At 43.0% G+C, this 27,321-nt stretch overlaps 1 protein-coding gene across 1 annotated transcript; it reads left to right on the top strand.

The window, feature by feature from the left end:
• DDX46 (DEAD-box helicase 46) lies at positions 1-26,715 on the top strand. Its single transcript, XM_075275009.1, has 23 exons — positions 1-88; positions 3,387-3,572; positions 3,803-3,943; positions 6,018-6,114; positions 7,085-7,250; positions 7,342-7,487; positions 8,264-8,377; positions 8,581-8,746; positions 9,032-9,152; positions 9,998-10,173; positions 10,581-10,702; positions 11,665-11,743; positions 15,841-15,923; positions 16,800-16,964; positions 17,573-17,735; positions 18,179-18,372; positions 19,222-19,359; positions 20,393-20,542; positions 22,175-22,408; positions 23,017-23,235; positions 23,973-24,117; positions 25,345-25,418; positions 26,474-26,715. The coding sequence occupies exons 1-23, from the start codon at positions 72-74 to the stop codon at positions 26,519-26,521; spliced, it is 3,144 nt and encodes a 1,047-aa protein (XP_075131110.1). The 5' UTR covers positions 1-71; the 3' UTR covers positions 26,522-26,715.
• The last annotated feature ends 606 nt before the right edge of the window (positions 26,716-27,321 follow it).

Below are 27,321 nucleotides of genomic sequence, written 5' to 3'. Positions count from 1 at the left end.
GTGATAGAGACGTGTGTGACGCCGGAGAGGCGGGAGCTTAGAGCACGGGGAGACGTGAGGCCTGTGTAACCATGGGCAGGGAGTCCAGGTGAGTGTGCGGCTCTTTTTGTGTTTTTCGCTTTTATCTGCGTCGTGGAGGCTGCGGAGCGGACATTATCGGACTGCCGGGGTCACTGGCTAGTCCCCGGTCACACAGTGCGGCACTGTATTGAGTCGTATTGCTCCGGATAATATGGAGGCGGATGGATAACGCGCTCCTTATTACTGAGACGTCTTGCTGCTCCTCCAATCCTCAGGCGGTCCCGAGGAGCCGTGTGTAAGAGATCACTGAGGATTATACTCTCCAGTAGTCACATCAGTATCAGGCCTAGTTCACACTGCAGCCACTTAAGTCTGTTGTGCTGATCCTTCAATGTGATCGCCTTGCATCCATATGTGTAGGATCCATATGGGGCCGTCTGTTCACAAACCACACCAATGTGCCCTGCCATCAACACAAACCGCTCCGTCTCTGTGTAATGTCGCGTCTGTAAAAGGAGGGGCTCCAGTTTTCATCCCTTTTTTACAAACCTGATCAAAACAATTGTAATGTGAACAGCACCTAAATACCTGAAGGAGCCTCCGTGCTTGGAAAGCTGCAAATGTCATTTCTTTGGTTAGCGAATATCGCTATCGTACCTATAAAACTTTCGTCTTCTTGCCACAAAAGTCTCTAAGGCCGGGGCCCCGTGTGGTGTAAACGCTGCAATTTTCCTGCAGCATTTTACAGTCTGAGCAAGGTATTTTATTACTTTTGAGTCTCTGTCGTGGGTTATTTGCCCCGTATGGCATTTATTGCTTTTTCTTGCACTTTGTCTGGATGCCGGAACACAGAAATTTTGATGGTAAACATTTTGGTTATAACTAGATAAGGTTGGAAGAAGACACAGGTCCATAAAGTCCAATATGTAGAGGTAGGCAAAAAGCCCAGGTCAAACGAAATAATCCCAACATCCTGCGGCAGTAAGATCCATGGGTTCAGTACTCTTACAGTAAAGAATCCCCGTCTGTTACTTTTTAGATGTTCTTTCCTCTTGGCGCAGTGGATGCCCCCTATCACGGTCACTGGCCTAGGACTAACAAAAATCATTAGAAGGGTCTTTGTCCTGTCCCTTCCTTTATTTGTACATTGTTAGATCCCTGTTGTTTGCTTGTTCCTCTGTCTGTGTTCTCCAATCTGCCCATTCCCTGGTCATCCTCTCCCACACTCTCTAGTTCATCATGTTCCATAGTCTGTGTGGCCATAGTAGTGATTTGTGCAGAAGTGTATCTTCTCCTCTCCACCCATGCTCATGTCTTCTAGACAAAATGTATAACTATGTTGCTGGATACATTGTATCTTTACCTTTTACCTGTATATTTTAATCATGATGATATCTGCAATTCTGTTGGTGTCCCTGACACAGCACCATTGGGACCTAAACCTATGTCTAGCGTGGACTTCATCCTACCCCACTACATCATACTCATTGTCCAATCCAGGATGCCTCGGGTGATCGGGTTTCCCGAAAACAGCCAAGTTTACCGTTGTCCCCTGTTTCTGTAATTCTCATAGACTGATATGGGAATTACAGAGATGGCCGATACTTCTATACTGGTAATGTAACTTCCTAGCACTTTCAGGGCTGGTTCACATCTGCGCCCCGTCTCCGCTTTCAGGTTTCCGTCTTCTGACCAAGAAACTGGACAGGAGATGGAAATCAGCAGTCAGTTTTCAAACCCATTCAAGTGTCTGCCCGTGAGCGTCTTCTGCCTCTCCACGGCGTTTTTTTTTTTTTTTTTTTAACCGGATACAAAGTCGGACATGCAGGATTTTGTGACCGATTTAAAAAAAAAAAAAAAAAAAAGGTTTCGCCGCGGAGACCACAAAACGCTCACGGGTGGACACTGACTGCCGGGTCAGGAGAAGACGGAAAACCACAAAACGGAGACTGGGGCGCAGATGTGAACCCGCCCTCAGTCACATTCATGCAAGGTATAGAAACAGAGTAATACAGGAAGCTTGATTGTTTTCATAAAACCTAACCACCTCTGTGAAAGATTTGGGGGTTTTATGATTTTTATTTATTCATTTTTTTAAATGTTTTTTTTGGGGACATTGTAAAAACCATGCAGATCATATATATATATTTTTTTAATGTTTATTTTTTTATTTAAATGACATGCACCAACATTCTGAGGTAAAAATGACATTAACATACATGGCAGCCTCAAGACCATTTTTAGGGCTCTGAGTGTCATGGCAACCCCTTTTTATCCCTCAGCCTTTAGCCCCTTTTATCCGAACAATTAAAGGCTGTAATCAGTTTTGATCATTGCAGCTAATGAGTTACCCTTCGTTCACATCTGTGTTGGTATTCCATACAGAGGAGTCCGCATGGGGACCCCCCCCACCCGAACGGAATACCGAACGCAACCGGTGTGCAGTGAAAGCACATGGACGCCATAGACTATAATGGGGTCCGTGTGCTTGCCATGCGCGGCCTACACAAATCAAGCGGATAGGAAAATAGATTGTGCACTACTTTCCTGTCCACACGATCCCTGCAGAGATCTGACGGCAAGTACACGGACCCCATTATAGTCTATGGGGTCCGTGTGCTTTCACTAGCACACCGCTTGCAGTTGCGTTCGGTATTCGGTTCGGGGGGAGGGAAGGTCCTCATGCAGACTCCCCAAGCGGAATAGCAAATGCAGATGTGAATGAGGCCTTAATCTGCTATATTCAGAGAGCAGGGCGCTGGCTGTAAATGACTTCCTTCAGACAGGAGATCTTCTTTATGACTCTGAACATTCAGGCCGGGGCCCGACATGGCAAAAACACTACAGCAAAAAAGTGATGTTTTACGGTCACAGCAAAGTGGATAAGATTCTAGCAAATCCTATCTCGCACTTTTCAGTAAATCCACGGTGCGGACACGCAGCAATTTCCCAAGCCATTGCGGTTTCGGAAATAGCATCGTGTCAATTTTACCTACAGAAACGCCAGCATTTTCCCTATAGATATAATTGAAGCAGAAAGTCCGTGGAGGAAACCTCTATGAGCTCTCTGTGCAAAGCGCTGCGGGAAGAACCGCGATGCGCTGCCAAAAAATAAGCTGCGGGACGCTACGTGGGACCAGACTTTACACTGATGCCTATTAGTTTACAATACCTTCAGTACACCGGCACAGTTTAATACATTCACTTGAATGGGACTGAGCTGAAAACAGGCCATGTAGCCAATGAACGTGACGCCAGACAGACTGTCGCTTCATCCAGGTGATCCATGGGCTCGAGTGTCGGACACTTGATGACCTTTCTATATTTATTGATTACATCTGCCGTGGCGCTTTTTTCTCACCTAGACATTACAGAAAGCGGTCTTCGTCACGTGGTCGCTCTGGAAGCAGGTCCAAAAGTCGCTCGCCACCAGACAAGAGATCTAAAAGGGAGGACCGTCGATCAAGGAGCCGAGACAGAGAGAGAAGAAGAGAGAGGTCACGTAGCAGAGATCGCAGAAGGTCCCGCTCCAGAGACAGGAAACGTCCGGTGTAGGTGTACCTTACTGTATACATGCTTGTGTATTGCTGTTGTTTTCTATGACACTGTTGACAATGGGGGTTTTTTATGGCCCGAATCCCTATTTGATGCATTAGGCTCCTAGCGAGGTGGAGGGCGTCTGTTACTATTATACCACAGATTGCGGTTCATTTGTGTAGCTGTCGGAGGATTCTTCTGTTACTACGTAATCTCTTATCATTGATTTGCTTTCCATCCATAGCCGTCGGCCCAGCCGAGAGAGAGAACGGAGCCGAGAGAGGAGAAGATCCCGCAGTAGGGAGCGAAGGCGATCAAGAAGTAAAAGCCGCGGCAGGCGCTCGCGTTCCCCCAGCCCTAGCAAAATTAAAAAGGGAGAGAAAAGGTAACTTAACCCTTTATAGATGTGACGTTCCCCTTCTGCTGTATATGCAGAGATCAAGTGCAAGACTACCCACTAGTTATTATTCAATGATCTTGCATCGGCGTGGTGTCTATGTATGTGTCATGCCAAATAGAGAAAGGCAGTGTCTCTCTTCTTTGCCTGATATCTGATAGAGGCTCTGAAAAAGTCTCCACCTCTCACTCACCCCTCCAACTTAGTATTCCCTAACAGGATGTCTGACAATTTGCTTTCTTAAAGGGATCCTATAATTGGATACCTTTTTTTTTCTGACTAACACGTAGGAGTAGCCTTAGGAAAGGCTATTCTTCCCCTACCTTTAGATGTCTTCTCCGCTCGGTAGAAATCTGGGGTTTCTTTGGTATGCAAATGAGTTCACTCGCAGCACTGGGGGCGGTCCCTAATGCTGCGAGAGAAATCTTCAGTGCCGCCTCAGTCTTCTTCTGCAACAGGCTTTCTCTGTGTCTTCTTGCGTCCTAGGTTTCAATCTTCTAGGCCTCGGACAGAGCCGACTGCGCATGCCTGGGCTACAAGAAAATGGCCCCTTACACAGTAAGCTGGTGTAAGTGGCCATTTTTAGAAAAAAAATCATATCTAAGTCACTTATATGCTGTTGTAGTGGCTGTTAGTGTCATAGTGAACGTACCATCTTTTTGTCTTTTTTAGAGATGAGCGAGTAGTACTCGATCGAGTAGGTATTCGATCGAATACTACGGTATTCAAAATACTCGTACTCGATCGAGTGCCACTCGCTGTTCGAATGTAAAAGTTTGATGCAGAACCAGCATTGATTGGACGAATGCTATACAGTCGGCTAATCAACGCTGGTTCTTCTCCTACCTTTAGAAGTCTTCTTCGTGCAGCTTCCCCGCGGCGTCTTCCGGCTCTGAATTCACTCTGCCAGGCATCGGGCCTGGGCAGAGCCGACTGCGCATGTCTGCTTGTAGTGTGGGCATGCGCAGTCGGCTCTGCCCAGGCCCGATGCCTGGCAGAGTGAATTCAGAGCCGGAAGACGCCGTGGGGACGCTGCACGGAGAAGACTTCTCGGAGGATCCAGCCCGACCCTCACTCGTGGACTTGGTAAGTATAATTTGATCAAGCGTTGCCTACCCCTGAAACGAGCATTTTCCCCCCATAGACTATAATAGGGTTCGATATTCGATTCGAGTAGTCGAATATTGAGGGGCTACTCGAAACGAATATCGAACCTCGAACATTTTACTGTTCGCTCATCTCTAGTCTTTTTCAGTATTACTTGTGGCCGAGTCTGCCAGAGAATGTGGTTCCAACTAGAACACCCTGTGCCGCCCCCTAACACATGTATTCAGATTTGATTTTTCTCAGCAAAAAGTTTGCAGTACTTTAGAAGTGATTGTGGTTGTAGATTTCCCTTTAAATTCATTTCTTGGTGCATTTTCATGCTTCCACGTGTCTGTAGTTTTTCTGTACAGTTAAATACCTTCTGGCGTGCATTAAATTGCAGGCACTATGGGAAAAATAGGATTGTTTGCAGATACCCCCTGCGATGATAAATGATAATCCTAAAAGATTAGGTTTGATGAGCGGATTGAACAAATCGCCTACTTAAAAAAATAAAAAGAGAGCTAGAATAAGATAATTGACAGTTTATAGAGTTTATACTCTATATACAGAGCTAAATCAACCTCAAACAGGGAGGGGAGGGGGTCGGTTTATTCCTTTATTTATTACTGATATACTGTTAGTGTTATTATTCTGCGGGTCTACGAATGTTTCAGGTGCAGACCGCACTTTGCACCTGGCAGATCATCCTATTCGGTCTTGGACCCCGTGCTAACCGGCCCTTTAGGCTGAGCTCATTTTGATGGATAATTGACGAACTTGAAATTTATTTATTTTTTCCCTGTGTAAATAGGCCAAAACCAAAAACTGCGTTTGCTGCAAACCTGCATTGTCCTACATTAAGAATAAAGTGAATCTAAAGTTCTTAAGTTTATTGTACAATTATTTATTAACATTTGCGTTTTAATTATTACACGTCAATAACCAGGTATTTATTTATTTATTTTTTTACCAGGTCAAAATCAAAAGAAAAAACTGATGTTTCAGAGGCAGTTAAGGAAAAGAAAAAGGAAGACAAAGAAGAGGATAAAGACAAGGAGAAGGATGTCAGTGTGAGTAGATGTCACGTGTTTGCTATCGCTGGAGTAGTAAATGCATACAAGCGTAAAAAAACACATCAAAACACTCAACTCCTAAAAATCGGAATGAGTTCAGCTAATCTTAGGGGGTTCCGCGTAAACACATTGAGGCGCTGCTTTCCGCTCCGGCATAGGCCCAAATGAATGGGCCTAGTCTGGAGGGTGCTGTCACAAGGCGGACGCCGGGGGCTGTATTAGCTGCGGAATCCGCCTGAATAAAGGACAGCTCGCTTCTTTTTTCTGTGAACACGTAATACAAATATATGATGTTAACCTAAGGGCTCGTTCACACGGCGCAAGAAGGGGCGGATTTTGACACGGAATCCGCCTCAAAATCTGCCCCCTCACAATAGAGGTCTATGTAGACCACTAGCGTTCTTTTTTTTTTTTATCTGCTGGCGGTCTACATAGACCTCTATTGTGAGGGGGCGGATTTTGAGGCGGATTCCGCGCCAAAATCCACCCCTTCTTGCCCCGTGTGAACTAGCCCTTAGGTTAACATCATATATTTATATTACTTGTTCTTTCAATGAAAAATATGTATCTGTTTGTATTAAAAAGACTGACTTTGTCAAAATTTAGACTGGGGCGTAATGTGCCAGTCTTAATATTGTGTACACTGGCAGCAGATGTGCCAAAATTTAGAGGCTCTGTGATCCCTTGAAGCAGTAATATGATCTATGCCAGTCAGAAGCTGGGGTACATTTTGGGTATAACTCACACCAGTTTTCTGGCACAAGGTATAGTAAATGTATTTGGTCAGGGCGTCCTTGCTTTAATCTCTTCACTACTCCACCCATTAGTGAACAGTTATCACCAAAATGCGTCACTTTTGTGCAATAAAACGAACCTCGCCAGTTTAGTGAGTTCCCCATTGATCTTTAAGAGATGACGTCAGTGCTGTATACATTTTGCATTCAATTAAAATTTTTCATCTCTACAGAATTTTGACCAAAATAAGCTTGAAGAGGAAATGAGGAAACGAAAAGAGAGAGTCGAAAAATGGCGAGAAGAGCAACGGAAGAGGGTGGTGGAAAGTATTGGAGAACTGCGGAAAGAAGCAGAAGAGATGCGACAAGGGAAGAAATGGAGTTTAGAAGACGACGACGGTGGGTCCTTGTGGTGCTAGTGTTCCTTCATGTTTTGATCGGTTTTAGTATTTTGTTACAAATATTTAGTTGTTTTGCCTCAATATTACAGATGATGAAGATGAACCAACTGAAGAAGAGAAGGAAGGGCCGGAAGATGAGGATGAGGAGTTGGACCCTCTGGATGCCTACATGGAAGAGGTGAAAGAAGAAGTCAAGAAGTTCAACATGGGCAGTGTCAAAGGTGGAAGCGAAAAGGTCGGCATCAATGATTGTATTCTGAGTCTGGACAAGCCAACAAATGAAGCTTTATATTTGCTCAGGACAGGTTCACACCTGCGCCCAGTCTTCGCTGTTTGGGTTTCCGTCTTCTGCTGACAGGAGACGGAAACCTGGTAGCGTTTTGTGGTCTTCGCGGCGAAACAGGTTTTCTTAACCGGACACGAAGTCCTGCGTGTCCGATTAAAAAAAAAAACAAAAAACGGTTTCGCTGCAGAGACCAGAAGACGCTCACGGGCAGACACTTTACAAACCCATTCAAATGATTGGTGTGAAAAGTGACTGCCAGTTTCCATCTCCTGTCCGGTTTCTCGGGCAGAAGACTGAAACCTGAAAGCGGAGACCGGGGAGGAGATGTGAACCCGCCCTAAACAATGTATTGAGGGCTGCTAAACAATCTTTTCAGAGCACAGAATTACACTTTTGTTACAATTTTTAAATTTTTATTCTAACCGTGAACAACATGTTGCAAATTACCGGAGACATAGTAGACTCCTGACCGTGCCTAATAGTGGAACTATCTGAAGCAAAGTGATCTTTCATTTTGAGATAATGGCCCCTAGATGAATCTTGTATTAAGAAACAATGTAGTGTAATAGGGCTCCTGTATTCTTTGACCAGAGAAGGTAGAGGCGCTGCCATGAAGAAAATTAACCCCTAGCAGTAGCCTAATAAATTGGCCCATTGTATATTTGCCTATAAGAGGTTGATGTGAAATTCTAACTCTTTTTTTCTTTTTTTTTCTTAAATCGTAGAAAACCGGACCAACGGTAACAAAGGTAGTTACTGTAGTGACAACTAAAAAAGTTGGTGCAGAGACCACAAAAAAGAAGGGAGAACTTATGGAGAATGATCAAGATGCTATGGAGGTAAAGCAATAGGATAAAAGCAAGAAAAATAAATAAATTGTATATACCGTGCATGGGAAACAAGATGGCAGAGCATGAGCACATGCTAGAAGCTTGTAGAACTACACGGTGTGGTCTGTACACTGCATGTCCCACATTGTATTTGTCTGAGAGAAAAATGATTTCACTGCGAGGTCACTGAATGTCTGTTCTTCTCATTGAAGTATTCTTCAGAGGAGGAGGAGGTCGATCTTCAGACTGCTCTGACCGGATTCCAAACTAAGCAACGTAAGCTATTGGAGCCAGTGGATCATGGCAAGATCGAATATGAGCCCTACAGGAAAAATTTTTATGTGGAAGTTCCCGAGCTGGCTAAGATGACGCAAGAAGGTAATAAAGACTTCAGTCACTTCTTATAAGATCACTCTGGTTCTGTAAGCCTTAAGTGTAAGGGATCTTGCTTGATGATGATGCGGCAATGTAAAGAGAATAGTCTTAAAGGGAAACTCCAAATGGTTTAACTTCCTAGAAATCTAATAGGTGAATTTATGACTTTTTTTATATTTTTGTATGCTTATTACCATTGGGATATCTTACCCTACCCATCATTACATGTATTTACCATAGAGAACTATTATTCAGGTTCTCACTTGTTTCATTTCTTTTTCTCACCAGAGGTCAATGCCTTCAGACTTGAACTTGAAGGAATTACAGTTAAAGGGAAAAACTGTCCTAAACCAATAAAAACCTGGGTGCAGTGCGGCATATCTATGAAGATTCTCAACTCTCTGAAAAAGTAAGAACCATCTTTTCTCTACAAGGTTTATTCTTTTAATTATCATTACCTAATTTCCCAGAAGAGTTATCCTGGTGAGTCTATTCTGTAGCCGAACTGTTATTTTGGTCTCTATTGAAGCCTCATTGTCTAAAAGGGTGGTTACATTTGGACAAATCTCTACATTAAACTTGGGTGTATGAAGTAAGTAAGTAAGAAGTTTGTCCATAGTACTGTACTGTCAGAGGGGGCATTCCTTACAGCCCAGCTATGACACTGAGCGGTGAGGAATGTCCCCCAGTACCAGTCTATGGATGAGTACTGTCAGAAGGAGGGGAAGGCATCCTTCACTGCTCAGCTGGGAGATAAGGAAGGGACCCTCTAACAGTACAGTTAGGAGGGGCGTTACCAGCTAGACTGTCAGGAGCGCCCTTCTGATGGTGAAGAGCTATGGTAACAGCACCGATAGCTCTTCCCCCGGGGCACATAATGGGAAAGCCAATAATGTACTGAATTCAGCGCACTGTCAGCTTTCTAGAGGTATATAAAACCGCATGTGCCAGAGGTCATGTAAGGTCCTCTTTAAAAGTCAGGAGCCCCCTGGTGGCAGGACTTTCAAAATCGTTTTTTAGGGTGGAAAGCATCTGATGTATTGTGACTTTCTGGCTGTGTAGTACTATGCAGTCTATAAACTGTTTTTGTATTGGTATTAAAGGACTCAATATTTCTTCCAAATCCAATTACTGTGTATTGCAATGTGTGAACAGGTTTGTTTCTGGCAATACGTTTCTTCTCCAATGTTGTGTGCTAACGTGGTCCGGCTGAGAGCAAAGTAACCTGAAAGTAATTTTTACCTTTGCCATCAGACACGCATATGAAAAACCAACACCAATCCAAGCACAAGCCATTCCCGCTGTCATGTCTGGGCGTGACTTGATTGGCATTGCCAAAACCGGAAGCGGAAAAACCATTGCCTTCCTTTTACCGATGTTTCGCCATATTATGGACCAGAGACCTCTTGAAGAAGCAGAAGGACCGATTGGTAAGTCTTTATTAGGCAATTCTGCAAGTTCTTCCGTATGTAGACACTCATATGTACATAGCGCAGCCCGTGCTGAAACAGAAATGTGAAAAAGTTGTCAGAATATGGCAACTAAAACATTTAACATTTTTCCAAGTTAGAGATTTTTGGTATTACTATATCTACATAACTATATACATTTGGTATTGCTGGTATCAGGCCAACTCATATAATATATGCCGGTGAATGGCATAAAAAACAAACTTCATATTTCGCCTTGGTGACCCCCCCCCCAGATCTGATTTATAGGAATCCATGAGCTGTAATGTCAGAAGATGCTTCCGTTTTAATGATTGAACATATTTGCTACAAATGTTTGAAAATATTTTGCAATTTAATTTGGATTGTTTCGCTTTCTTGCTTGTCAGCGGTCATAATGACTCCTACGAGAGAGCTGGCGTTACAAATAACAAAAGAGTGCAAGAAGTTCTCCAAAACACTCGGACTAAGGGTAGTTTGTGTATACGGAGGAACAGGCATCAGTGAACAGGTAAAAAAAAACCCCAAAAAACCCTTTTAATTGTAATTGTATTTTGATCTATTTATTGCTAGAACTGGGATCTTGGTATCGTATGAAAGCTGAGAATCTGAATCAGAAACTTGCTGGTGTATAACTAGAGATACAGCTGTTTTGAACCCCTCTTTTGACAACTGCTACAACTGTGCACATTGCCAATATACCATATATACTCGAGTAGAAGCCGACCCCCCCCTAATTTTACCAGGGAAAACTTATTGACTCGAGTAGAAGCCGAGGGGGGAAAATGCATGATATTCTGTTTGTGCTCCTGTTAATCCTAGCCGGCTTCAGGCCTATATGGTAATATCCCAGATGTCACGTGGTCTGGGATATTATCATATAGGCCTAAAGCCTGTGGTAGTAGTAATAGCCTGTTACTGCTAGCACAGGCTTTGGACCTGTATGGTGACAGGCTGCTACTGCAACCATAATGCTTTGGGCCTGTATGATGCCCAAGACTCTTTTTTTTTTTTTTTTTTCCACTAGTGGCAAAACGAAGCGAGCTGCCACTTCTTCCCACGGATTCCGCTGCCTGAGACTCCCTCCTGATAAAGTCCATTCATTCGGGCCTAAAAGGAGCAAATGCCACGACTGAATGCCAGTGCGCTGCATTGGCATCCCGTCACGGGTAGCCGCGCGGAAGATCACATGGCGGTATTTGGTTTCCACCGTGTGAACATACCCTAAGAGCTTCCTATATATTTGCCATTGCTTTTGTAGCCATTCTTGGATTTGGCTCCAAAAAAGCGAAGGAAAATCTGCAACAAATAAAAATCCACTTTTTCACTTGCGGCCTCAGTCTTAACCAAGGTAGAGGACAAAGGAGCAGTAACCCCTTCTTTACCTCTGATCTAGGTTAGTGTAGTGTAGATTAGTAATATCCAAATCTGAGTACCTTAAGTGATTTTTTTTTTTTTCTTTTTTTCCTCTAGATTGCTGAACTTAAGCGCGGTGCAGAGATAATAGTCTGTACACCCGGCCGCATGATCGACATGTTGGCTGCAAATAATGGTGAGTAATTCTTTTGTATTTGTGAGCGATTGTTTTGTTTTGTTTTCACTGTACAAATGTAATTGGTTTTCTCGATTTGCGACTTTTTACAAAGCTAGAAGTTTTGTCTGGGCTTTATCTCTGGAGTCCTATTCTATGAATAACCCGCGTTTACACGGCTCATCCGTCCATATGTTATAGTCCCGATTAAACCCTGAAATACAGCCTCATTGGATAGTATCCCTCAAATCTAAGTCTAAGCTCCTGTTACTGTAACCTTCATTCTTAAAGCTTATTAGGAAAAAAAATGGCTGGAGTGTCCAGATTGTACGAGGTCCTGTTCTTGGCTCACTTAAGTTACCAGCTTACATGTGATACCACACACAAAGTATACTAAATAAATATATTCAACCTCTTTAACCCATTGGCATCCTTTGCTGTACATTTACCGCACTGGCACCAGGGAATTGTGAACAGCTACAATAACATGGGAAGAAAAAACAAATCCAAAACTTGACCTATTTAGTACATGCCGCCATATTGGTGGCTCCGGGCCTCTGTCATCTGCAGCAGGAGCTGTATAGTGCAGATAACGTACCCTTTCCAAACAATGAATACATTTATTGAACATTGTCAATGACTAAAGAATTTGTCATTCATTTTTACGTTATCAAATCAGGATCAGGAACTGAAACCTAAACTCTGGCATGGCATATAAATAGGGATCGTGGCATATAAGAAAGGGAGTGTCCTCAAAATGAATTGTGATTTTTGATCATATTGGCCGAGCCTCAGTAAAAATCGATCAGCCTTATTTGTTAAACATACAGACATGGTGCTTTTGGCAGCATGTCATCCTCCATGCTATGTGGCACACCAGCCTACAATTTTAAGAGTGAATGCTGTAGGGTCCGTTAACACAGCTTTAACGTTAGTCGTTTTTTTTTTTGAGCCAAAGCCAAGAATTGGATACAAAAGGAACGGGAACTCTATAAAAAGTACTGAGGCCTGGTTCACATCTGCATTCAGTACATGGGGACCCCCCTGAACGGAATACCAATCACATTGGCAAGCGGTGACCTTTATAGAAGCACACGGACCCCATAGACTATAATGGGGTCCGTGTGCTTGCCGCGCGCGCGGTGTCCACACGTAACATGCGGAGAGGAAAGTAAATCATGAAGTACTTTTCTATCCTCATGTTCCATGTGGACACCGTGTGGAAAGCACACGGACCCCATTATAGTCTATGGGGTCCATGTGCTCGCCGCTTGTCAATATGTTCGGTATTCTGTTCTGGGGGATCCCCATGTAGACTCCCTGAATGGATTACTGAGTGCAGGCCTTATACTTCTACCTTTTGTTCAATCCGCTCCCGGCTTTGGCTCCAAAAACTGCAACAACAAAAAAACCGCATTTCCACAATGTGGAGCCTCGGCCTAAGACAGTGTTTACCAACCTGTTCAGATTCAGGGCACACCTACCAAATAATCAAACCAAACCAAAAAACATCTTAAGGACCATATTATCAGTAACTTTAATTTCATGGCCCTTTGGCAAGTTCCCAAGGTCTTGTAAATCCAAGGTTCTTGTAAATTTGTTATCTATATTTTAGCATTGGAATATGAATCACACAAAACCACTTACAATTATTTCTTCACTATATGTTGATGAAAGTGCCAAATATAATTCCCCTTTGGGTTACACACATTGGAGTCGGCTTCACACAATTGTGTATGACTATTCCCAGGTCCCAACCTCTTCTTTCACCTCTCTAGCTCCTGCCTAAATAGCAACTGAATGGATTTGATGTAGAGATATTTGCATGCTGATCTTGTATGTTTTTTTTATCGCTTTGTGTTCTGCAACAAAAAAAAAACAAAAAAACCTTTACTAAACTGTTACATTGTTTAACTTCTGTGGAAAAAATATATCCGTTCAAGATATATAGAACTGGAGTTCCAAGACTGCTCTCTGGTAAGGTAGGTTTTTTTCAGCATTTTGTCAGAAAGCAACGTATAAAGCTGGAAGTATGGTAAGGTGTTTGAAGACTGTCCATATCTGCTGCTCGGAGAGGATATTGTGACCTCAGCCTGTTGTCTAGTATTCCTTACGGACTCTCATAGCCTACTTATAATGGGTGGATATCTATGTCCTTGTGAAAACTTATATATTTTTATTTTACTTTGAGCCACACATGCTTTAAAACATTTCACTTAAAGGTCCGAAGAGATTGGATGTTGGCAAAGAGTTAATATACAGTATAAAGTTGAAAGGCAGCATTTAAAGGGATTCTGTCATTAAAGGGATCCTATCACTCAGACCCAATTTTTTGTAGGTACCACATCGGAATAGCCTTAAGAAAGGCTATTCGTCTCCTACCTTTCGTTGTCTTCTCCGTGCCGCCGTTTGCCTGCAATCCCGGTTCTTGTCGGTATGTAAATTAGCTCTCTCGGAGCACTAGGGGCGGGCCCCAGCGCTCGGACAGCACTGGGGGCGTGCCCTATGCTGCGAGAGAACTCTCTCCAGCGCCGCCGCCTCTTCAGCAGCCTCATCTTCAGCATCTTCTTCTGGCGGTGGCTTGTAACTTCTAGGCCTTGGACAGAGCAGACTGCGCATGCCCACAGGCCACGAGAAAATGGCCGCTTGCACAGTATCATAAGCGGCCATTTTCTCGTGACCTGTGGCCATGCACAGTCTGCTCTGCCCGAGGCCTTAGAAGCTACAAGCCATCGCCGGAAGAAGATGCTGAAGATGACGCTGCGAAAGAAGAGGCATCGGCGCTGGAGAGCTAATTTACATACCGACAAGAACTGGGATTGTAGGCGAACGTCGGTGCGGAGAAGACGACGAAAGGTAGGAGACGAAAAATTGGGTCTGAGTGATAGGATCCCTTTAAAATCCCATTTTTTCTCGATAACACGTAGGAATAGCCTTAAGAAAGGCTATTCTTCTCCTATCTTTAGATGTCTTCTTCGCACCGCCGTTCGTTAGAAATTCGGGTTTTCGTCTGTATGCAAATGTGTTCTCTCACAGAACTGGGGGCGTCCCCAATGCTGCAAGAGAAATCTCCAGCACCACCTCCATCTTCTTCTGGAACAGCCTCTCCCTGCGTCTTCTTCCGTCCGGGGTTTCGATCTTCTAGGCCTTGGGTAGAGCCGACTGCGGATGCCCGGGCCACGAGAAAATGACCGTTTACACCAGCTTATTGTGTAAGCAGCCATTTTCCTGGGGCCTGGGCATGCGCAGTCGGCTCTACCCGAGGACTAGAAGATCGAAATCCAGGACGGAAGAAGATGCAGGGAGAGGGCGTTCCAGAAGAAGATAGAGGCAGCGCTGGAGATTTCTCTGGCAGCATTGGGGACACCCCAGTGCTGTTTGAGTGCTGAGGACCGCCCCCAGTGCTGCGAGACAACTCATTTGCATACCGAAGAAAACCGGGATTTCTACCGAACGGCGGCGCGGAGAAGACATCTAAAGGTAGGAGAAGAATAGCCTTTCTTAAGGCTATTCCTACGTGTTAGTCAGAAAAAAAAGGTATCCAATGCTAGGATCCCTTTAATAACCTATGTTCTCCATAACCTTTCTGGGTAGACCATTATTCACCGCTTAGAAAACTTATTGTCCATATTGTTGGTCATCTAAAACTAGAAATGAAAACCGATGTGATTTGTTCTGTAGGGTAACATGTGGCCAGTTTCTCTGAAGCATTTAGAATGGGCTCTTTGCTTCCCACACATGCGCTGTAATCTCTAATATGTTCTTTCCTAGGTGACCGCTGTCATAAAATGCCTGACGTGGCTCCAGGCTCCACCTCAGTCTTAGTTTTAAGATGTGTGCTTGGAGAGGGCTGAATTTACAGGTCCTCCTAGCCATGCGATGGTACGCAAGAGTAGGCTTGACCCAACCAGATACCAGAGGGCCTTTACTATAGCCATACGGGGTGTTGTTAGTAAAGTGAAGTTTAATAGGTGGCTCTTTTAGCTTGAAAGTCTTAATTTTAAAAATTAAAACATTTTTTTTTGTAAAATAATTGATGTTCATGCTTAACACTTTTTTTTCTTTTTTTTTACCCCTCCTTTTTTTTTTTTCTTTCTCTGTGACTTTTTGATGTATAGGTCGAGTGACAAACTTACGACGCGCAACGTATGTTGTACTGGATGAGGCAGACCGAATGTTTGACATGGGATTTGAGCCACAGGTATGTTCGATAAATGTTTATTTTAATAAAAGCAGAGCTGAACGTTTATATTATGTAACACACGTGAAGATGGCAAACTTTGGAATATACTTTATTAAAGTGCCTGTTTTATCACTTATTTGCCTGCCATTGATTGAACCTGCACTAGAAGTCTATGGAGAAGGGAAGGGGGAGGAGGACAGACATCTGCATTGTTAAGAAACTGGTTTCTTCTACAATTCCTGATGTTCCTGCTGTTTTAGGGAGCATTCACACGATGTGAAGCAGCGCTGATTCTGGCACGATAACTCGCGTAAGAATCAGCGCTGCAAAACAGAATCCATTTGACTTCGGTGGGTTCCGTTTAACATGCGTAAGACGTTGAAATCAATGTGTTACAAAGCCTCCCATTGATTTTAATGTGTTACGCGCGCTAAACGGAACCCATTGAACATAATGGTATTCTGTTTTGCAGCGCTGATTCTTTTGCGAGTTATTGTGCCAGAATCAGCGCCGCGTTACATCGTGTAAATGCCCCCTTACTATCCAGCCTCCTTCTGACAGAGAGGACTCATTTAATGCTGTAGGCAGCCTTATAACTAGAGATGAGCGAGTAGTATGCGATCGAATACCTCCCCTGCATAGTTATTGGTGTAAAAAAGCGCCAGGGAAGGTGGGATGGGCATTGAATTTTTACTGCGTTTACCATGTGGTATTCGACACAAGTACACCAATAACTATGCAGGGGAGGTATTCGATGGAATACTACTCACTCATCTCTACTCATAAGTGTTTCTCTCCTCCCCCTCTCCATAGACTTTAATTCAAAAATCTCAGTAAAAAAAAATAATCCGTGTAGTACTGTCCTACATAGAATGACCCTTTTCCTTCCAACAGGTCATGAGAATCATAGACAACGTCAGGCCGGATAGACAGACCGTCATGTTCTCTGCTACATTCCCAAGAGCCATGGAAGCTTTAGCAAGAAGAATATTGAGCAAGCCTATCGAGGTCCAAGTTGGAGGAAGAAGCGTCGTATGTTCTGATGTGGAACAACACGTGGTAAGAACATGAAGTTAGGCCTGTACTTTCAACTAAAGATTTGTGAAGATAAATCCTAACCTCCATGCAAAACCTTACAATTCTGCAATAAATGAAGTCCTAAAATGTAAGCTACCATCCTGCCAGTATCCTTGACTGGTGTTACGACGTGTCCTGGAAAAAGCCACATGGTGGATGAACATACTCTAAGGGCTACTTCACACGTAGTCTTCTGGTCCAGATTTTGCGCGGAATCCGAATTGAATTCAATGGGAGCCGGTTATCTCCTTTTTCCGCGAGTGGTATCTTACCGCTTGTGAGAAAAAGAAGTGACCTGCCCTATCTTGACGCGTAAACCGCCGCGACATCCGCATCTAGACATTCCCTCTGGACTAGGCCCAGTCATTTGGGCCTACTCCAGAGGATGAAGTCTCGACAGTTGCGGCTAGCTGCGGCAGGTGCATTTTGGTCCGGGTTCTTCCCGCGTCAAAATCCGGATCAAAAAACTACATGTGAACTAACCCTAACAAGTCAGTGAACAGGATATACTGTACAGGACTGGTCAGGAGTCCACCAAACGTCTGTCTAGTTTGTATCAAAATAAAATGTTTTTTTTGTTTTTTTTCTAGATTGTGATCGAAGAGGACAAGAAATTCCTTAAATTGCTTGAACTATTGGGGCATTATCAAGAAAAGGGATCAGTCATAATATTTGTGGACAAACAAGAGCATGCAGATGGCTTACTGAAGGACTTGATGAGAGCGTCGTATCCTTGCCTGTCACTTCATGGAGGTAATTCACATTTTGCATTCATTTACTTTGGTGTTTATATAAAAGTCAGTCCTATGTTATAATATTTATTATTATTAAAATATATTGTTACATGTTTTAGGTGCCTGTATTGTCAGCATGGCCTGATCTTTGTAGATGCTATATAGACAACACACTGATTTTTACAAAACCTATACACAGAACTACTTAAAGGGGTTGTCCCATCACAAAGATCCTATCTATACTGCTAGTTTATGTGGATTTAAGACTTTTCCTAAATGCATTGCTTTATCAAAGCTGCTTTGTTTGGCCGCTATCTTAATTTATTCACTTCATTGTTGACACTCCGTTTCTATGGCCACTGGGCTTATCTGCTCAACCCCTTTAAGTATTTTTAAATGTCCCAATGTTAAGTAACCTTAGTTCTAAACCTTTAGTTTCTATTTGATTTTTCTTTTCTTTAGGCATTGATCAATATGACAGGGATAGCATTATCAGCGACTTCAAAAACGGCGTGTGCAAGTTGCTTGTGGCCACCTCAGTGGCAGCTCGAGGACTGGACGTCAAACATCTGATCTTGGTGATTAATTATTCTTGTCCCAATCACTATGAAGATTATGTCCACAGAGCAGGACGTACCGGCAGAGCCGGAAATAAGGTCAGTATGTAAAGGCCTTCTCCTAACACTGGTGCCGACATTTTCTGAAAGTAGGACTTCCTTCAATTCTGGACTTCCCCCAATAACATACTTAGTCACATGAGAAACTAAAAAAAAATCCGCTGTATATCTCCTCAGTTATTTTGCTTTTCAGCTGTATATTACCCCTGTTCTGCTTCTATCTCCTTTTACACACACTGCTCTGCTACTTCTATATTCTCCCTCACACACAGCACTGTGACCTTCACTTGTGCCTGAATACACAGCTCTACTACCTCCATGTTTCCTGAGTACACAGCACTACTACCTCCATGTTTCCTGAATACACAGCTCTACTACCTCCATGTTTCCTGAATACACAGATCTACTACCTCCATGTTTCCTGAATACACAGCTCTACTACCTCCATGTTCCCAATGCACACACTCAGCCCTGCTACATTCACAACACACATTCTGTACTGTGACATCCACCACAAAAGCAGCACACATGATTTAAGAGGACGAAATACAGAATGTTCTCACAATTGCATCCTCTGGTAGCAATATGAGAATGAGAAGATAGTGTATATAAAAACTGTTGTCCTGGTGCTGCGACTCCCACCGATGACCTTCTCTAAGGGTCGTTGCTACTTTTCAGAGATTTTGGCCACCATTTATTTTTCTCTCCTATGTCACTTAGCATGTAGAGGTTCAGCAAAGAATTGCTGTTTATTGTATCTTTTCTTAAAGATGGCTTCTCCTCTTCTTAGTTGATATTCACATGTTCTATATAGTTGAACCCATCAGCAGCTCTTTTAATGATGACAATTTCACAGCTGTACATGACAAGTTGCACCTTATGTTGTAGGGCTACGCCTTTACGTTCATCACCGAGGATCAGGCTCGCTACGCAGGGGATATAATCAAAGCTCTGGAGCTTTCAGGGACTGCCGTTCCCCCTGAGTTGGAGAAGCTGTGGTCTGAATTTAAGGAACAACAGAAAGCTGTAAGTAGTTTTTATTATAACACATGCATTTACGTATTGTATAGAAAGTCTGGTCCGAAACACTTCTTGATGTAAACCTTTTCTTTGCACATTTCATTACTGAATGCCTTTAAAGGGATTCTACCACTAAAACAACATTTTTTTTCTATTTACCACATCGGAATAGCCTTAAGAAAGGCTATTCGTCTGCTACCTTTCTCAGTCGCCTCCGGCCCGCCGTTCCGTAGAAATACCGGTTTTTACCGCTATGTAAATGAGCTCAAACGGCGTCCCCATTGCTGTCAGAGAACTGCCTCCAGTGACGCCTCAATCTTCAGCTGCAACCACCTCTTCTGTCTGGGTCAAACTGCAATGCCGGTGGCCATTTTTGGGAAGCTGCTCCTGTATTGAACTACAAGAGCGCAAGGCCAGCATGCGCAGTCGGCTCTACTTGTGTCTCACTAGCAGAGCCGACTGCGCAGGCGTAAGACAACGAGAGAAGGGGAGGATGCAGCTGAAGATGGAGGCGTCACTGGAGAGAGTTCTCTGGCTGACCATGTTGGACTAAAGGATACGCCTCTGACAGGTGGAATGGTAATGCCCACTTGTCAACTTATTCATAAGTTTCTAGGAGAAAACTGAGACAGGAATAGCACAATGCCGAATTACTAGAAAAGCCTCTCCAGTATTGTTTCATTAAAAAATTTTTTTTCTTTTTTTTTCTTTATAAAAGAGGTATACACACTAAGAAGACTTCTTGACAGGATATCTATAATCAAGAATAACCTGTTAATTGCTGTTATTAATACTAATAAATAGTGATGAGCAAGTAGTATTCGTCAAATACCTCGCCGGCATAGGAATGCGTGTAATCGGCCGAAAACTAAGGGGTTAAACATTTCGAAGATTTGATGCATTTAACACCTTGGTGTTTAGCCGATTACACGCATTCCTATGCCGGCGAGGTATTTGACGAGTACTACTCACTCAACAGTCTTTCTTCATACCCATGAACGCTAGTACATTGATGATTTGCAATGATTTCTCTCATCAGGAAGGAAAAGTGATTAAGAAAACGAGCGGATTCTCTGGTAAGGGATTTAAGTTCGATGAAACAGAGCAAGCTTTGGCAAACGAAAGGAAAAAGCTACAGAAGGCAGCGCTCGGCCTCCAAGATTCGGACGATGAGGACACTGCTCTTGATGTAAGTCTATATGTCAGCGTGATCGTTCCTATAGAAGCCAAGAACGTATAATATACATTGTATGAGCAGCAAATAGTTTTATGTACGTTCCAAGTAAATATTGTGAAGAAGAATGGCTTAGTCTGGAATGCATAAACCTATTGTGTCTATAGTGCTAGCATTATATATATATATATATATATATATATATATATATATATATATATATACACACATACACACACACACACCGTATATACTCGAGTATAAACCGAATTTTTCAGCACATTTTTCATGCTGAAAAAGCTCTCCTCGGCATATACACGAGTCAGGGTCCACTGAGCACAGAAAACTGGAAGGGGGAGGTCCTTTAGTGCTACTGTTCTGTGATTGGCTATTCATGAGGTCACGTGACTGCGATGTCATCAAAGGTCCTGTAGCCACTGGTATGTAACATCTGCAGATAAGGTTGAGTTTAAATCCTAGTAGCTCCGCCCACACCAGAGTCCGATCACATGGTCATGACATCATCAGAGGTCCTTCAGCACACTAGGATTTAGCATCTCCCCTGCAGATGAGTGGCCAGGATTCATTGTGTCTTATGGGAGATGTCTGTTGTATGGAGGAGAGGAAGCTACAGTAACGTGACACACAGGGACCTTCCTTTAGTTACTCTGCCTATTAATATCAGGCATTTGGGGTTATTAATTTAGTTTCAGTAACTCCATGTGCCTCACATTAATAACAGTTAACCCCATCATGTCCCTCATATTAACCCCTGTGTGCCCCATATAAGGGTTACTAATATGTGAGACACATGAGGGTACTAATGAAGGACCTTAATTATGAAGATACCTAATTATTATCTCTGTATGTCCCACATATTAGTAACTTATGTGAGGCACACAGGGGGTTAATGTGAGGGATATGATGGGGTTAACTGCTATTACTATGAGGCATGGAGCTACTAAACTGCAATGCACATGACCAGACTTAATCTGCAATGGTGGATACCCCCCCCCCCCAGGCTTATACTCAAGTCAATAAGTTTTCCCAGTTTTTTGTGGTAAAATTAGGGGTCTCTGCTTATATCCGGGTCTGCTTATACTCGAGTATATACGGTATATACAATATAATCTAAGTGAGGCTCTGTCCTAATCTCTTTTTTTATACTCCATTTGTACATACTGTCTCTCTATATATACGCGCCAAATCTAGAGCCCCCGCCCCACATCTGTTTGTTATACAATTGTAAGACCCTTTTGTATAGAAAGTATAGTTGAGGATAGTGTAGGTGGCGTATACAGTATGTGTTAAGGTTCTCTAGTAGCCGGTCTGTGCGTGCAGTTCACTAATAAAGTTGTTTTTAATCAATTAAATATCCTAATTCATTTGCACAAATTTGTCAGCCAGGTACATACATTGTGTTGTCCTGTACATGCGGGTTTATATACCGCTATAAAGCAGACACTGTCGGTGTTCCCACTCTGTGCCCTCCAGCCACGGAGCACAGAACGGGGAAGTCGACAGTGCGCTGAATTCAGCGGTGTATAAAACCGTATATGCAGGAGGTTATTAAGACCTTCTTTGCATATGTTAGTGTTTTTAATAAGTTATAATTTGCTTAATTGATTCATTTTTTTGCAATTTCAGATTGATGAGCAAATCGAAAGCATGTTCAATTCTAAGAAAAGAGTGAAAGACATGGCTGGTCCTGGGGTACCCGGATCTACAGTTGGGGGTGTTGGAGCCACCGGTGGTTCAGGAGGATCGGCCGCAGTCACAAATGCTGCAACACCCACAGCAGGAAACGCTGAGAAGTTGGAGATAGCAAAACGTTTGGCGAAAAAACTCAGCGTAAACAAGAATCTGGGGGCAGAAGCACAAGTGAGTAGCATGGTTCTAAGACACAAACGGGTGATGTGAAATTTATACAGTTATTCTGTTTTAAAAAAGCAGACGGCAAAAGTGCTTCGAGTATATATGGAGAGATGGTTACATGGTTATATCCAGCTCAGCAAATGTTCCCGTAACTTCCATAGAGAGGAATGGGAACTGCAGGATAGCACAACTAGCTGTGGTGTATCTGTAACTGTGAAGGTACGCAAATGGCAGAGCATGTCTGTTCTACGCTGTTTCCACAGCTCACATTCTCCTCTATGGAAGTTACAAGAACATCAATATGACTTGCAAACCCGAAAAATCTCTAAAAGAAACCCACGTGCAGTCAGCAGGGTTCTTGCACAAGGTCAGTGCAGACTAGGGTACTGTGAGGCTTATCAGAATGTAAATCGCCCAAATAAGCTTTGTACAGACCTTGATCGACAAAGCTTTTGTCACATTTGTGCATGCAGCCCTGGGATATGATGCAGGCAGTTGTCTCAGTAGATGTAGCGCCATGTTATGTGATGGTGTGTCATACATGGATACCGGTATGTACTGTGAACATTTGCTCATAACGCTCCATCGTCCTATGACGCCTCTGTTTTCTTTAGGACGTGATGCAGCAGGCCACCAATGCCATCCTTCGGGGAGGTACAATATTGGCGCCAACGGTATCGGCAAAGACTATTGCTGAACAATTGGCGGAAAAGATCAACGCCAAACTGAATTATGTCCCAGTTGAGAAATTGGAAGAGGAAAAACAAGAAGCCGGTCCTAATGAGTCCTTCAAGAGATACGAAGAGGAGCTGGAGATCAATGACTTCCCTCAGGTACGTACAATACATCCAATGACACATTCTTATGAACGTCGCATGAGACAAAGCTAAAACTTGTCAAAAACATGGCGGCTGCACTGCCTTCATCTATAGCTGACCAACACGTTAGATTTCAGCAAAACTGGCCAACCAGCTAATGTGTTTGAGGTCCATGGCAAAATGGCAGTCTAGGCCGTTGTCACACAGAGTAGCACAGACTCTCTTATCTTAAATGTCTTTTGTCTTGATCGGTGGCCAATGGATATAAATGAATGCAAGAACTTTGTATGGTCAAGGACTTGTAAGAAAGCCGGCCATGATTGACTCAGAGGACAAGATATTAGACGGGATACTACATGCATGAGAAGATAACCCAGTACTGAGGTTATAACAAGTCCCAGATCATACGGTTTCTGGATCATGGTCGTAGTTTCGATGACAGAGACTGGTCCTGGGGCTCCTGACTGTTTGGGAGGGGTGGATTTGGGGCCTTGTTTCTGCAAATTTGGAAGGTTTTCTTTAGGGAGAATACTGCTAGTGGAAAGGGGGAGACAATGGCTGCCATGAGGAGAGGTCTACTGTAGCCTCTAGGACATTTGGAGAACTGTGGTGTTCGCTTCTTCTCATGGTATTTGGTAAATGATGAAGAATATGGTATGGACGGTGCCCCGAGCATACCGCCTGAGTGATGTAGTGTATTATCCTAAGTACTGAATACTTTTTAAATTAACTTTTTTTTGTTTTGTTTGCAGACTGCAAGATGGAAAGTAACTTCTAAAGAAGCGCTACAGAGGATTAGTGAATATTCTGAAGCGGCCATTACCATCAGGGGCACTTATTTTCCACCTGGCAAGGACCCCAAAGAAGGGGAAAGAAAGATTTATTTGGCCATTGAAAGTAAGTATCTTCACAGCGCCTTTACTTTAGAGAGGACTCGGTAGCAAAGAAAGTGAAACTTCTACTTCAATTGGTTATCCAATAATGAAGCTTAATGGTGCATTACCGTAATTCCTAATCTAGTAACTCATTGAATTAGGGACTACCAGAATGAGAATTTTATCAAAGTGGGTGCCCTCTTCAAACACAAATGATAAAATATAAGGTTATGAGTAGGAGATGAGCGAGTTCTATTTGGAACGGTAGTTTCAAATAGCACGCTCCCATAGTAATGAATGGGAGCGGCCGGCGCGCAGGGGGTTAAGCGGCAGGACACCGGCCCCGGCTGTGTCCATTCATTCCTATGGGAACGTGCTATTCGAAACTGCCGTTTCGAATAGAACTCGCTCATCTCTAGTTATGAGTCCCGCTACGTTCATTATAAGGGACATCATGCCAGGACATTGAATTTGTGGTGGGTACTCTTATTGTAACTATCGTCATTCTTCTTCCGCCTTTGGTGCTGTGACCCAATAGCAATTTTTTTTTTCACTTTTATCGTTTAATTGGCTACTTTACTGTGAAGGGCAGGCGCCCTAGTCCTCAATTCCTGATATACACTCAGGTCCCTTGAAGTTACCTGTTCTGGAGGGTAACTGGGAAGACCAGAACTCCTTCCTCTGTCTCCCCTATAGCCCCCACCTCACTGACGTCCCAGACTTCTCTCTACTTGGACCACAGGCCCCGATGAGTGGAGTCAGTCACGTGACCAAGAATGGGATCGTCAGCAGGGTAGGCCGAAGAAAGAGCTCCTGCCTTGATGTACTAGGTTATATATTAGGAACAAAGCTTAACCCTTTAGTCTTTCGCTATGCCCTCATCAGCAGAAGTCCTGCACCCCACGTGACCACTGAGGCCAGAGGTCGCTGAAGAGGGTCAAGTGACATCATTCACATACGCTAATGGTTCCTCTCCTCCAGCAATGGTCACTGGGACAGATTGATATCCCTGAAGTTTTAATAGATTTGGGATTGTAATGTGATGCTTGAGTGTTCCCTTTAAGCCTTTATTCATGAGAATGTGAAAAAAAAACAGCTGTCATAAAGTTTTTTTTTTAATAAAGCTTATTGATTTTAAACAGAGCTATTCCCACATCTGTATTGGCAGTACCAAAAGAAACGAACTTGTTGTATAAGTAATACCGTATGACTTCTAGTAAAGCATTTATTGTAACGATCTCGTCTGTAGGTGCGAGCGAATTGGCTGTCCAGAAAGCAAAGGCAGAAATAACCCGACTTATCAAGGAAGAACTCATCAGACTGGTAAGTGTGAGGAGCATTGATCACACACCACACACCTTATTCACACACCATTGAAAAAAAAATGGCCTTTTTAGAATCAATGAGCAAATTCTGTCACAAATAGAAGAAATGGGTGGTTTAAAAACAAACAAAACGTCCTATCATTATCTGCTTTTAGTAACCAGGACCCAATAGAATCAGTCTGTCTGTTATTAAAGGATGTAAAAGTGGATTGATGTCTAAGTTATATCTGGTAAAAATGGATCAGTGTGAGGGGCAAATAATTAAAAAAAAAAACAAAAAACGAAATTCATCCATCGAAAATGGATGCACAATAGCTGTTAAAATGGACTGATTCTTTTTTGCAGCAAAGCTATGCACTATATTGTTCAAAGCTCACTCACCCCTCTTTATAAAGAGAGTGGATTTGGCAGAGACAAGGATGGGGACACATTGGGCCCAATAAATTTGTAATAACATCAGAAAACAGATGAACTATATTAAAAATCTACTCTGTTCTCTGACTGTGACCCTGATTTCATCTGTAGCAGATAGTAGGCCAGAGCGTCTTAATAATTCAGGCACTACTCGTGCCCGCAGAATTAACGTCCTCTTTAAGACTGATCTGGAAAATAAGGTCTAGTGTACACGGAGTCTTTTGGCAGCAGATTTTGAAGCGGAATCCGCCTCAAAATCTGCTGCCAAAAATGGCTCCCCTTGACATCAATAGGAGCCGCTCGCTTCTTTTTTCCGCTAGCTAGTAGCGGAAAAAAGAAGCGAGCAGCCCTATCTTGCCGCGGATTCCATAGCTGAATCAGACGCGGCCTAATCCGGAGCGGAATGTCACAACGGGATGTGTACACGCGGAAGCCCGTGTGAACTAGCCCTAACTTTCCCTAATGTTTTCAGTATCCTCAAGCACTTGTATAATAATACAGGAATTTCAAACCTATTTTAGAACTTTATTTCATACTGTTTGCATTCATTGTGTACATGAGTTTTTAGGGTTTTTTGGTTCCCTCTCGGAATGATTTTGTGCCCTACACTCATAAACAACTTTTTCTTTATTCTCGCAGCAAAACTCCTATCAACCAACCAACAAAGGAAGATACAAAGTGCTGTAAAGCGGGACGGCCGAGTAACTTGTCCTCTCTTGTGGATGTGGTCTTCATGTGTTGTAAATTCAGCTATTTTTTTCTTTTTTTATTTACCTCCATTTTAATTAGATCATGGGGTGGGGAGGAAATGTATTTTTTGTTTAACAGTGTCGAGGAGAGCATAGTTGTATAGATTGGAACATCTTTAAATTAAATTTATTTTAAAGTTTACTCTGAAAGAGTGGAAATAAAATGTTTTTCTCACTTTTGCAAATGCCTTTCTGTGTATAGACTGCTCGCCGCGTGGGATATGTATATAATGTGCGCCGCGTGGGTTATGCATAAAATGTGCATATCGTGTCTCGTCAGTACGTTCCTGCATCTGCCGAGGTCCCTGTTGGTACAGGCTTGGGGCTGAACACGGTCTATTGTGTAGCGCTTCCTCAGCCAGATAAGGTTCACGGTTTTTGGCATATTTTTTGAAGTATATGCAGAACAATTGTACTGTAATCTGACAAATTTGCCTGACAACAATTATTATTCATTATGACGTTACATCTCTCCATGACGGGTAGAAAAGTGCCATGCAGTTCTGTCTTATCATGGTTATTAAACGAATGACAATGGGAAAATGCAAACATTATAGAATCGTGTTGCACCTCCTTATTCCCTCCCGCCACTGGAATTTTATGACTTTTGTTTTTGACTCCCAAACCACCTTTTTTTTTTTTTTCTGCTCACAGAGCCATATGAAAGCTCAATGTTTGCAAGACACCTTACAAAATACCAGCATTAGAGCAGCCTGTAATAGAAGTAATACCGAGACA

This window comes from Leptodactylus fuscus, chromosome 5 (assembly GCF_031893055.1).
Source record: "Leptodactylus fuscus isolate aLepFus1 chromosome 5, aLepFus1.hap2, whole genome shotgun sequence".
NCBI classification, from domain to species: Eukaryota; Metazoa; Chordata; class Amphibia; order Anura; family Leptodactylidae; genus Leptodactylus; species Leptodactylus fuscus.
Note: the sequence above shows the minus strand (reverse complement) of the source record. Positions and strands in the feature narration are given on the sequence as shown.

What these genes read in the sequence shown, in the direction of transcription:
- DDX46 (XM_075275009.1), top strand. An exon ending in AGAGACAGGAAACGTCCGGT is followed by an intron (nt 3,573 to 3,802) that starts GTAGGTGTACCT and finishes TTCCATCCATAG; the next exon opens with CCGTCGGCCCAGCCGAGAGA. An exon ending in ATGATCAAGATGCTATGGAG is followed by an intron (nt 8,378 to 8,580) that starts GTAAAGCAATAG and finishes TTCTCATTGAAG; the next exon opens with TATTCTTCAGAGGAGGAGGA.